This window comes from Pongo abelii, chromosome 17, assembly GCF_028885655.2.
Source record: "Pongo abelii isolate AG06213 chromosome 17, NHGRI_mPonAbe1-v2.0_pri, whole genome shotgun sequence".
Classification (NCBI taxonomy): domain Eukaryota; kingdom Metazoa; phylum Chordata; class Mammalia; order Primates; family Hominidae; genus Pongo; species Pongo abelii.
The window spans coordinates 22,907,381-22,920,612 of NC_072002.2; the positions used below are offsets into that span (position 1 = coordinate 22,907,381).

General features: G+C 40.4%; 1 protein-coding gene across 12 annotated transcripts in view; it reads right to left on the minus strand.

Moving 5' to 3' along the window:
• Positions 1 to 283: 283 nt before the first annotated feature.
• The window catches only part of PIEZO2 (piezo type mechanosensitive ion channel component 2), a 474,768-nt gene continuing 461,819 nt past the window's right edge, over positions 284 to 13,232 (minus strand). For 9 of the 12 annotated variants that reach the window (XM_024235892.3, XM_063716831.1, XM_054538165.2 and 6 more), the window contains 7 exons: positions 12,115 to 12,303; positions 11,672 to 11,764; positions 10,210 to 10,382; positions 7,759 to 7,887; positions 5,225 to 5,304; positions 2,720 to 2,903; positions 284 to 1,817 (listed from right to left, as the gene is read on the minus strand). In XM_024235892.3, the coding sequence (XP_024091660.3) occupies positions 1,565 to 1,817; positions 2,720 to 2,903; positions 5,225 to 5,304; positions 7,759 to 7,887; positions 10,210 to 10,382; positions 11,672 to 11,764; positions 12,115 to 12,303 (1,101 nt within the window). In that variant the 3' untranslated portion in view covers positions 284 to 1,564. Of the gene's footprint in view, positions 1,818 to 2,719; positions 2,904 to 5,224; positions 5,305 to 7,758; positions 7,888 to 10,209; positions 10,383 to 11,671; positions 11,765 to 12,114; positions 12,304 to 13,232 lie in introns of those variants that run through there. The other 3 variants (XM_063716832.1, XM_054538169.2, XM_054538171.2) reach the window with 2 other exon arrangements.

A 13,232-nucleotide genomic window follows, 5' to 3' on the forward strand; every position in this document is an offset into this window, starting at 1 on the left:
TGGCTTTCACCGTGTTAAGAATAAATATGCACTAATTAATTCTGTACAAGACACAACATTATTTGAAGTCTGCTACTTTTTTAAAGTTCCATATTCACTGTAATAGTTTCCTTTTTGGAAATTATTTGTTAGTTGTTTTCTGCTTATATGAGGAAAACAAAACAAAACAGAACCAGCAAGAAGTGGATTCTTATTTCAGTTGATTAAAAAAAACTGTATACTCTATCAAAACAATCCGTTTTCTATTTCATGCAAAAAAGCAAAATAAGGAATATTCTTAAAATGACTTTGCAGGATGTGCTTTATTTTAAGTCAGCCCTGAACCCAAACTACACAGGATCAATTTTTGACATATTCTAGTCCATTCAATGATTCTTCTCAGAAACTGTATCTTAATATGGAATGAAAACTACATTTCAATCATAAATTTTTCATGCCACATTGTTATTTAGTGAAGAGGTTGTATTACCAATAATAATAATTTAAGAAAAGGCCATTTTTATTTCCCCAAGCTCAATATACATATTTCTTTCATAATTATGAACTTAAAAAACCCGTCTCAGATGTAAAAATGTGAATTGGAATATGTAAACTCTTTGATATACCTGAAAAACAGGAAGGAAAATGTCACATACTGGAAAAACCATTGCCTTAAATCATGGAAATGGGAAAAAGCACGTTGAGGGAAGGGGAAGGCAGAAGAGCGGTTCTGACCTCAGTTATTAAAGAGTTACAAAGTATTCTAGGTCCCACTGGGTTGGTCTTTTTACTCTTCTGCCTCATGTCTGTTTGCACAGGAGACCGCAGCCCTCTAGAATGGTTCCCCTCATTGAAGCTGGTCACTGCTGGACCACAACAAAGCAGGTGTACACATCATTTGTTTTGCTGCTTTTTTTTTTTTTTTCCTGAGAAGTCACTGGTGTTTAATGGAAAGGTATCCTATTAGTCCTTGGTTAAGATAAGGCAGTAAGAGTATCACTAATACTATGTTTTTGCTTAGAATGAGGCTGATCCTTCCACTGGTGTCTTCACGGGCAATTAGTTCCCTCTATTTTGCTCCTAGAAACACAGGTAGGAGCTGTCCGCCCCCTATTGCTGTTGCATATTCTGAGTGTGTTGAAGGCTCATCTAGTCTCATCACAGCAGCTTCCCCAGCGGGGATGGAGCGCTGTATATTGCATTGTAGCATCTCTCCAGGAAGTGCACGGTCCCCACAGAGGAAAACACAGGCATCTTTCCTTCTGACTCCTCTTTTGTTTCTCTTAGGGACGGGGCCCGTAAATGATTCCTTCACATGGTCAATCAGAATGCAAGACACTGTTGACTAAAACATAATGCAGGTAGCCCTGATTTCAGAGAAATGGAGTTACAAGTAACATTTTCAACAGTGCCTTAACTTGCAAGGTAGCTTTTACTGCAGAAGGATATCAGCTCCTTTTGTCTACCTGTCAGAAGAGAAACAAACCATTTCCATCGAACTAGAAATGCTTAGCTCTTATGAGAATATTGTGCTTTTAAAAAAAATTCAAATGTTAACATTACTTGCAGTCTGTGTTCTAAGGTTTCAATTTGTTTTTTCTCTAGTCCATTTGATCATTGTCTCTGGTGAGCGATATAGGAATATTAATTTGGCATAGAGATCTTCTTCCAGTTCCAGTTCTCCTGTCTCTCGAACTAAAAAAATATCTGTGCACAACTTCAAAATTCGATCCACATTTGGAAGCTCTTCAAACATGATGGAGTGAGAAATTCCACTGAAGAATTCACGGACAAATTTTCCAATCACAAGGACAACTGAAGCATATAATCCCATAATACTGAAAAAAACAGTAAGTAGAAATTGCATATAGCAGTTAAATATAGTTAATAAAGAAACGCATGTCTAAAAGAAAAAAAATTATTTTCCCTCAAATTCTGTAGCAGAAATAAGCATATCAAATCTTACATTTTTTCCCTTTGGTTAAAAAGTTGACTTTTTATTATAGAATTATTATAAATAGAAAATAGAATTATATGTTACATAGCTGTTAGACTTGAAAAATGAAAGTCCTTTACAATCTCACATCTGGAAATAATCAACCGTTTCATGTATGAACTTTAGGTGGTTTTATTGCATATATTAAATGCATAAACCATATAATATATTTTGTGGAAGTGTAATTATATATGATTTTCTGTGGCAGGCTCCTTTCCTTTTAGCAATACTGTCTCTCAGATTAATTTTTATAAAATTCTGGGTGGAAATCATTTCTTATGAGGCTAACTTTGAGAAATATAGTATTTTATATTTGTGTCTTGTGGGGATGTGCGTGTCCTAGGATTTAAGCATCAGAACATGATGCGATAGTTCAGAAGTTCAAAAGCGGGATGTCTAATAGGTCCATCTGCTAAGGATTAGAAGGAAATCTAAGCAGAAAAGTGATATTTCTATGCCAATTTATAAATGTAAACATGGGATTGGATTAAACTGTGCCGTAACAGGAAGACATGGAGTAAAGAAGCCATATACCTGGGCTGTGTGAGTCACACTGGGTGTTTTGATCTCTTTGGGACTCTGGTGCCTCATTTTTTGAAATAAAGCGCACACAAGGATGTGTGCATTTTAATACTGCAGCTCTAAAATTAGCGAATTCTAAGAAGATAAAAGGCTTCCCACTCTCAACTTTATATGATACGGAAGTAGACTCTTGTAACTGTGAATTGTTCAATGAGTCCTTACCCATAGCCAGCCAGGAACCCCAGACTTGGGGGACTGACTTTGTCATTGAAGACCACCAGTTCCAGGGCCTGAGAGTTTGGATTGTATATTCTGTTTCCAGTTAGGTTGAGAACCCACCACTCACTGTTATATTTAGTTGTATTGTCTCTGGACAAAATGATGGTAATATCCATGAAATTATTTTCTAGAAGGGTAGAAATGCAAAATTAAGTTGACATGAGAATTTTAGGATTTCATGCACAGCAACAGTTTTCAGATGGCAAAATCTGGTTACTAACTATAGCATAAGGTTCTAGGATGAAAAGGATGCATGGACATACTAGAAGCGTAAATGGGCAAGGAAGAGAGGGCCCTGGGTATGTAAGTGATTTTTCCTTTTCAGTGAGAGAGGTCAGCCGCTGTTGCTACATGGGCATGGCAGCAAAACCACAGGGCAAAAGTGAAGGATCCACCACCTGAGCAGCTGAGCTGATATTCCCAAATGACTCTGTAGACATTTAAAAACCCAAATCGCTGACTTGTGACCGAATCAACCAGTCCATTCATATTACCAGCATTTGTTGCATGTCTCATAGGAGGAAGGCACTCAATTAGGTGCTAAAGGGTTCCAAAATTGCATATAACATTGTTCCTTATCTCCATGGGAAAAGACTGTGTACACAAGCATAATTTATGGGCACATGACAGCCACCATGGGACCAGCATTGACAAGGTCTGTTGGCTTAGAGAGACCACTTCTGGATAGTATGCTCCATGGGTGCTTCACAGAGGAGATAACTTCTGAGCTGAGATTCGCCAAGTGAGAACTTCAATAGGTGAAGGTGGGTGAGGAGGGAAGCTTATTTCAGGAAGAGTGATAGGACACAGCTCAGCAAATCTCTGAGAACCATAATATCGGGTCAGTGATTACTTTTATTGGAGTTTAGGGTGAATGCAAAAGAGTTGTAAAAGATAGGGTAAAAAGCTTGTAGTGACATTGTATAGGTCTTTCTAAGAAGATTCCACTCCTGCCAATGATACTGGTGCTTCCCCTGAGAAACGTGGTGGTGAACTATAAACTAAACTGTGTGAAGGTGGGAACCACATCAGCATCATTTCATACTAAATTCCTAGATCACAGGTGTTCAATCTTTTGGCTTCCCTGGGCCACATTGGAAGAAGAATTGTCTTGGGTCACACAGGAAATGTACTAATACCAAGGATAGCTTGTGAGCTAAAAAAATCCATACAAAAATCTCATAATGTTTTAAGAAAGTTTACAGATTTGTGTTGGGCCATATTCAACACTGTCCTGGGCCACATGCAGCCCATGGGCTGCAGGTTGGACAAGCTTGTCCCAGATGGTAGGAATCCAAGAATGGTACTTGACAAAAAATGTCTATGGCGTGGAAGATGGATCAATGAAGAAGAGTAAGGCACAGCATTATCCTATTAGAGCCAAAGTCCTTTTCAAGGAAGAAGGTAAGCCACGCAGAACACACAGGAACAGGAAGAATGTTGGTTCTGAAGTCGGGAGACAGCTGTAAGGAGGAAACACAGGAGCTTGCAGCACAGAGTCACCTCGGGAAGAGCTTGTGGAGGGACAGAATTATTTCATGGGAAATTACTGATTGTTGAGCAATCTGCACGTCCAGATGAAACATTTCTACCACTATTCCTGACTGAAAGGGAAATAGCAAACTTCTTAATGCATCTTGCAAATACCTTGCAAGAGATACTTATTTACTGCTGAGGAAGAAAGGTGTGTGATGTGGAGCCCGGCCTTTTGCCCATCCCCAGGGCCCTCCATTGGGCCTCTACTAGGCCAATCTCTGTGTGGCTTTCCAACTCTTCACTTATGTCTGCGTCTTTCTAGCTAAACACAGCAGCACGGAGCCCAGGCTCCAGCGCCTGGCCTATTGCCTAGTGCGTAGTGGCCCATGTTGGAGAATGAATGAATGTGTGCCAGATAACTGCACTGGTTTTCCACGTTGTCCAGATCTATACATCTGTTTCTGGTTCAAGCCATGAAGTCAAGCAATTCTTGATAATTAATAGAATCCAGAAACATGAATTTATACCATCCAAGTTATAGTGGGGAAATTCAATCACTAAAGTGCCTCTAGTGATACTACTAATCCTTGGGCTGAATCAAGTACATTTCATGCTATCGTTTTACTGTTCTTATTGTGAGGGGCAGACATATTTAACAATGTATGAGGCAGTTTCCTGTCAGTAATCTGGCTGCTAATAGAAACAAGTCTATAATCTGATGAATCAGTACTATAAGAAACTTGGTGTGAATATAAGTCAATCAAGTTCCATATCGATGAAAAAGAGAAAATGAAGAATGTGGGCCCCAGCTGAGTGAGTGACTCCTTTGGGCTAGTGAAGGCAGGCAGGGGTTTTATACGTCTGTCACACAGGAAGAGATAACTAGAAAGTGGTTTGATGAAGGCCCAAAACACAAACTGTTGAATAAAACTAGGATTGAAAACAATTCTGAAACAAATTTTTCTTTCTTACCAGATAAAAGTTGCTTTATAGGTTTTGAGTTAGAATCACTAGGTGCTTTCACATAATATGGATAAATCTTTTCTATGGTCCTGTACATTAAGAAAAAAAAGATATAATTACATTTTAGTTGTTCTACCCACCTAAAATTGATTTTTTGTTGTTATTGTTGACCTCGTATCACCAAATAATGGTGAAAGTTTCATATATCTGTACAATGTGTAGACATCATAATTTACGGGTTCCTATTACAATCAAAACTCTCTCATGTGGAGCAAATTCACTGAGCTTTATCTGGATCTGCATGTAAGTCTGTACAACAAGCTGGGTGATGGCTTACAAACAGCCACAGGCCTTTTCCCAATTCTGCAGCTTGTTTCTGAAGTCAAGGGGCACTATTTCTTGCTAGGATCCTCTAATTCTTATCCATTCCATCGAGCATGCTTCAAATTTTAATTTTTAGATTTTCAAACATATCTATAATCAGGCTGATATGGTTTGGTTGTGTCCCCACCCAAATCTCATCTTGAATTGTAGCACCCGTAATCTCCACATGTCATAGGAGGGGCTGGTGGGAGATAATTGGATGATGGGGGCAGGTTTTCCTCCATCATCATGCTGTACTTGTGATAGTGAATAAGTCTCATGAAATCTGATGGTTTTAGAAAGGGCAGTTCCCCTGCACACGCTCCCTTGCCCACCGCCATGTAAGATGTGCCTTTGCTCCTCCTTCACCTTCCGCCATGATTGTGAGGCCTCCCCAGCCGTGTGGAACTGTGAGTCAATTCAACCTCTTTCCTTTATAAATTACCCAGTCTCAGGTATGTCTTTATTAGTGGTATGAGAATGGACTAATACACAAGTAGACTGCATGAATTCATCTAGAGGGGAGTGAGAGGTGAAGAGAGATGGTGGCCTGGACCTCGAGTGACCTCTGCCTCTCACAAGCCCAGTGCCTTGAATACATTCTTGAGTAGATATGCCTTCTCCTCTGGGAAGTGATAGGAGAGGATCTGACAGTCTCCAAGGGCCCTTCAACTTTAGTGAGTCGCAAAACATATCTCAGTCTGGGAACACTTCTAAGGCCTGCACCCTGGTGATCCATATATTCCATGCATTACAATGGGGCCAGAGCAGTCTGGAGGACAAAACTGGGGGCATCACTGGTGGATGCCTGAACTATTTTGTTTAGCAGTTTTAGATCCATATCATTTTTTTCTTGCTAGTTCATATATTAGAATCTAAACATCTCAGCTTGCATCTGTTGGAAGTGGAGTACTTAAGTGGCAGGATGGTATTTTGAGATATATAATATTTTTTTCCCAAATTTCCTTTTACCCCTTGTCCTCCTCAACCCTGTATACTCTACCTGCATTCAGAGACCCAGGGGCAGGATAATAGTAGAAAAGGGTCTCACAGGGCCTTTGTCTGGCTTTTGGTGATTATGGTCAGATAAGAGCAAGGTTTGTCATCTAGAGATGAGATCAGTACTTTTTGGGCCAGGTGGACAGAGAGTGGGGAGGAGAATGTGCTTGACACTAGTGGCTCCCTAAGAAGGGACCCTTGAGCCCCACCTCTTTCCACTGAGATTGAACGAGTGAAGTGGGTACCCACGATCAGGTGGCAGACATGAATGACAAGAGGCCTGGGTCATTTTAGTGCAGTCCCATGTCCCATTCCTGAATAGGGCCCTTGGAGACACCAAGAGCCCAGTACCCCCGGGGCAGGGCAGGGAGAATGGGGTACCACTGGGCATATACTGTATAGGGCCATGTGAACCCAGGTGGACCTGCCAGAGTCCCACAGCTCCAAATAGCATGAGAATCAGCATGATGATTTCTAGTGTGCCCCAAAATGGGTCCCAATAGCTGAGGGAGACAGCCACTCTGCAGACTGAAGACAGACCTGGAAGAATAATGTCTGTCTCAATGGAAGCCCAGCGGGCCAGCACTTTCCATGCACTGATGAGCTCCCTGGAGCCTGGCACCATACAAACCCTCATTCATTTGTTTTTATTTATTTATTTATTTATTTTTGAGATGGAGTCTCACTCTATTGCCCAGGCTGGAGTGCAGTGGCGTGATCTAGGCTCACTGCAAACTCCGCCTCAAGAGTTCAAGCGATTCTCATGCCTCAGCCTCCCGAGTAGCTGGGATTACAGATGTGCACCACCACGCTTGGCTAATCTTTGTATTTTTAGTAGAGACAGGGTTTCACCATGGTGGTCAGTCTGGTCTTGAACTCCCGACCTCAGGGAATCCACCCGTCTCAGCCTCCCAACGTGCTGGGATTACAGGCATGAGCCACCATGCCTGGCCCAAACCCTCATTTGGAACATAGACATAATCCTGGGGACAGTGGACAGAAAACTCCATAGCTGAGATTAAGTTTCTTTAATCTTGCAAAATGGGGCCTCCAAATAGAAATTAACTTTGTGTTACCAAAGAATGAAGTTGCATTCCTCATACACATGAATCTGTAGATGGACATTTTGTACCAGCTGCATATACCTAACAAAGCTCTATTAGTAGGAAAAATACACTTACACTGGTGTTTTTGAACTTTCTGTGCCGTTGCCCGCTATCATTTTAGCGATATTCTTTCGAGTAATATTTTTAAGAGGAAAAGAAAGCTTATCTGTTGCTATTTCCGATTTTGCACCCAGACTTAAGTTTCTGTGAAGAAAAAAAAAGCTTAATGTCAGTGATTATTCAGAAGTCTGGAAAAGAGATTTACAACATATTTAACTCTTAATTTGATTAATGTCACCACGTTTTCATTGGGTCCACAATTGTCAATCCCGACCCTTTCAGTCTACTTCACCTCAATGCTCAGCTTCTTAGACAATCGAGTTAATAGAACCCAAGGAGGCCACAGACACTTTTAAAACAGAGTTGAAGGTGAGAAAGAGGAGGAACCTGCTGACCAAAAGGGAACCCATCTTGATGTTTTAATATGAGTTTCTAAAATAGTCTTATATCAACCCAATGATGTTAGTCTCCACGGCAATAAACAAACTCCATGTGTTAAAAAGAATATTCAGTCAGAAATTGAATTTTAATTGTTTTGTTGTTTTGTTTTGTGTTTTTTTTGGGGGGTAGCTCTTTAAAGAAAAGGCTAGAAAGTAAATTTTTGGTAATTTGTACAGAATCAGATATGAGGAATTTGGGACACTTAAAAGGAGAAAATGGGATTGAAGGAGTTCTTTACATTCTGAACAGCCCCACTTTGAATTTTTTTTTAACTGTTTCCTTGTAAATGTTAGATGCCAGAAGGCATTCTTCTGTACCTGTCATGCTTCTTTCTTAATTCTAACTAACAAGTTGGTCTCATGGACCCAAATGAACCTACTACTTGCCTGCCCAAATAAGCTTGCTTAGGGTTCTAAATCTCAAAACTGTGATGAAAGAACTAAGTTAATCAACTAGTGTATTATGTTGAGGTTCCCAAAACTGCATCACTAAACTGTTGGGCTTTGGATGCAATATTTGGATGTGAGAACTTCTGCTAAGATATGCTCTTTCTACCAACACAAGGAAAAACAAAGCAGGGGCCACGTGCTGGCCACTGGCTCAGGCTGGGCAGAGAGGACTCTCACGTCTCTCCCTTCGGAGACAGTCAAGCTGCCCTCGCATCTCACACCTGGGAAGGGGGTCAGGTAGGGCTTCCCTAGTATTGGTGGAATGCAAGTGATAATCTGGGCCTCCAGAGGCTGCAATTTCTTTTTCTTTCTTTTTTTTTTTTTTTTTTTTTGAGATGAAATCTTGCTCTGTCACTGCAACCTCTGCGTCCCCAGTTAAAGCGATTCTCCTGCCTCAGCCTCCTGAGTAGCTGGGATTACAGGCATGTGCTACTACCTCCCGGCTGATTTTTGTATTTTTAGTAAAGACGGAGTTTCGCCATGTTGGCCAGGCTGGTCTCAAACTCCTGGCCTCAAGTGATCTGCCCATCTCGGTCTCCCAAAGTGCCAGGATTACAGGTGTGAGCCACCACAATCGGCCTGAAATTTATCATTAAGACCAAACTTCAGCCTTTCGTGAAAGTTGTAAAATTCACCCAGACTGTTTCATTTTGTAAATCATCACCTTGACTCTCTTCTCTCTACCCTCTCTTGCTCACAGAACTCAGTCAGCCTTTCTTTAAAAACAAGTTATTATCTAGAATAATCCAACTTTTAAATATTTATAAATATTATAAATATTTATATTTATAATAAATATGATTTATTTGGATTTCAATTTATAAGGAGCAGGATATTGATTTTTTTGGAGATTTATAGTTACATTCAAAAATTTGTTTGCATTGAAACAATTTTAGATTTTCTAAAAACCACATATTAATTTAAATCAACTTTCAAATCACTTGATGCTCTGCCTTCGTTTCTAGTGTTTATGTGAAAGCACGTGGCCAGTTCTTGCTGCATCAGAGCTAGGAACGGCCTTTCTGTCTCAGGTGGGCATAATTCACTTCCTTTTCCATGGAAGATTATGGACAGTGAAATGTAAGATGCATGAGGAAAACCTAAGTGGAGAGGCTCCCTGTGGTAGATTTATAATAGTGCTGTAAGTGATGCACGAGGGAGGTGTTCAGAGTAATACTATTTTGCATTATAGTAAGAAACATTTGAAATTTAAGTGTTAATTGTTTCACCAATTGTACCTTAAGGTAATAAAATACAGTGGATTTTGAAATGCAAAAATAAAAAACAACAACAACAACAAAAACCCCAAAACCAAAAAACTAAAGTTAGCTAAAAACTACAAAAAAGGAAAACTGAGAAGTTCTTAGTCTGGTTAGTGATTCCTAGGCAAGTCATTATTTAATAAACAAAAATGTTAGCTTTGGCATTGAAGGTAAGTTCCCAAGGCTATAATGATAAAGTAAGATCCACATTAATCTAAAGTTTCCGTTCTTCCATCCCACCACACCCTCCATCCCCCAACTCCATGTTTAGACTGGGGAAAGGGATAAATTATACATGGAAATACAGTAACTACCTCTGAATACTCCATGAAAAAACAACAGAGAAGCTACTATTGGGGTCCAGGAGTTCGTGTATCATTTTCTGCTTACTGGGTGGGCTGATGGTCCACAAAGAATTTGAGTTTCCTTCCAGTTCTGCTACTGTTATGTCTTCTTTTTCATAATTTTCCAGAAATTGCATAGCACCCTGTATGTGCACAAATGCACATGCATAAATATATTATATGCATCATGCTGTATAAAGAAAGCAGTCACTCTTCCTTTTAACTGGCAGTATGGAAAAGGTTTCTCCCTTTGAAGGGAATATTTTTATAACAGATGGTCTTGAGTGTTCCATCGCACTAATTTGGCTTCCTTACCCACAGGTATGGGCAGTTTCCAGTTACATTACCCAATCCCAGCGGTTGCTACCATCAATACAGCTATGGAATCATTCCAGTTAAACAATAAAGGAAAAACAGATAATTTCGTGTCATTTTTTCCTTTCCACCAAAAAGGAAATTTATCACCTATGGGGGAACGTCTCTCTGATAAGAGAGACAAAACAATCTGCTCAGGACATCCCAACCCTCTCTGAAGAACTGCTCATTGTTCCAGATTAGTTTTGACAGTGTGCATTATAGGTGATAATTTTACAGAAGAAAGAAGCATCTCCTTCCTATTCACTCTCTTAAATTAAAAAAAAATTATTTGTAAGACAAATTTTAATGATGAGGATTATGTTATATTATTAAAAGTGTGGAATATAGACAAGAGAATAACATCAGCCACCCTTCTGCTACCAGAACATAATTGTTGTGTTAAGTTTTAGGGGATGTATTTCTTATTTTTTGTAATTTTAAAAATAATAGCCTTTTTAAAATTTATGTTTTAGCTTGAGAAATTGTCATGTCATTTATAGTCTCTAATGAATTTTTTAATTACAAAATAAGTTGCTTAGAAAATCTTTGGACAACATGACACGTAAATAAAATGAAAAGTAGAAGCTCCTTCTCCTATTATGACCACTCTAGGGTATCTTGCCAATCAAATTCATGTAATACATCTGCCTTAATTTCCTCAACCAGCTCCTGTTTGCTGAACCGCAAATTGCCTCCAGTTCTGCTAATGCAGAGAATGCACTCATAAGCCAGTGCCTAGATAGAGCATTCTCATATTCTGAATTACTTCTTAGGACAGATTCCCAGAGTAGGCCTACTAGTCAAGAGATGAATATATACCACAATTCAAAAAGTTAAACAATTTTTAAAATGGATCAATATTTAAATGTTTATTACCACTAATGTCCAACAACATAGACATAACTTCTTAGATTATCAAAGTAGCCAGTGGCCAGGAATCTGCTGTATGTAACTGATAAACCCTGAAAAATCCTCCTTCCCACCACCTGAAGCCATGGCAAAGCATTAAATGACAATGAGTGAACTTCCCTAGATGAGAGGTTTTCACAGAAATCTACTATAGGGATTTACTTACGGTGTCCCTAGAAAAAGCTTGTATAAATTTGTTAAAGTTCTGCTGGTCCATAACTTTCAACTGGCTTTGTTGGGCACTCATTGTGAAAATAGGCTGGAAAACAAAGAGAACAGTGTTGTCAATATTCCCCAGCTCTTCTCTGCATCCTGAGTCAAAAGAAAAACATTTATGTAGGATATCAGCCCATTTATGTAGGATATGTTTATCCCATGATAAATGGCATCTGAGATCTCTTTTTGGAGTGATTATTCCTGTGCTCAAGACCAGAGGGGAACTAGTCTATCAATGTCTTCTGCACCTCATTCATACATAATGTATTTGCTGAGCAGTCAATTGCTAACAGCGGGGTTGGCAGCCCATAACTAAACACCCTACAGGCAGCTATCATAAAGGAGTGTGGCGTGGGGCAAGGCTCTGGTAGGTGGGGTATGCACGGAGATCACCTGATACCCTCCCAGGGTAATTGTGACGGAGACGTCCAGGGGCTGGTTGATGACCCCAGCCACAGATTTGATCAAAGACATGAAGAGAAGAGGAAACCAGACAATGCAGATGAGCAGGACGATGATCATTCCTCCCATGCCATACTTCACCACTTTCTTCTTCTTCTGACCCCGCGGCTGAGGGTATCTCTGCAACAGAGAGTTCAGACAAGGCTCAGGCTCAGGCTCAGGAGCTTTCCCGCAGGCACTGGAATTGGGGGAGGGCAAGTGCTCTTCCTGTGGTGCTGGGAACATGGATTTGGCCCTGAATCTTCTCTGTTTGCTCTGAAATGGGGATAGCAGCCTTGTCCCAATCTCAAAATGCAGTTAGGTAGTGATGTGAAGCTGTCCTGAGGTCGCTCCAATACCCCCTGGTGGTTCCACAGGGGCCAACAGGACTTGAGCGGCCTTCTCCCTTCAAGACTGTGGGTGGGTTTTGCTGGTGATGAACTCCTGGACCAAGGGATCAAGTATCCGGCCGAATGAACCTTCTGGTTTTAAGGGATTATGTGAGAGAAAGATACTTTACTTTTAATTCCTGAATATTTAAAATCTGTGCCTTTCAGTTGACCCTTCCCTGCCCTTGGAGGGTGGAAAAACATGATTTTTAATTGAATTCATGATACGTGTTGTTAAAGACAATGTTGTTCGAGACCTAAAGTAAGATTTGTATGATTAGAAGAGCCCCCTCTGGGCGCTGGCTGCAGGGAGTGGGGAGAGGCAGGTGCGTGTTGCAGGGGCTCACTCTCCTACAGGAGCCTGTGCACCGGTAAGGCTGGGAGCACTTCTGTTTGCTTTAATATAGATTCATGAAGGACCCACTAAGCCCCCTGCTTAGAGACTATGGACAAGTGGAAGTTGGAGCTGTGCTGTCTGGCATTGAACCTGCTTCTGATCTACATGTGTGTTCTTTCTTCAGTGTTGCTGCTCCATGACCTCTACCCTTTCAGGGTTACCCCTCAGGCCAAGCTACATGCAGAACATGGGGTCAACCCCACTCCCTGACTTGGCAATGTGATTTATCTTCAAGAGGGATCCATTCATTTCAGCAGATTAAGGTAAGGAAAAACAATCTACCA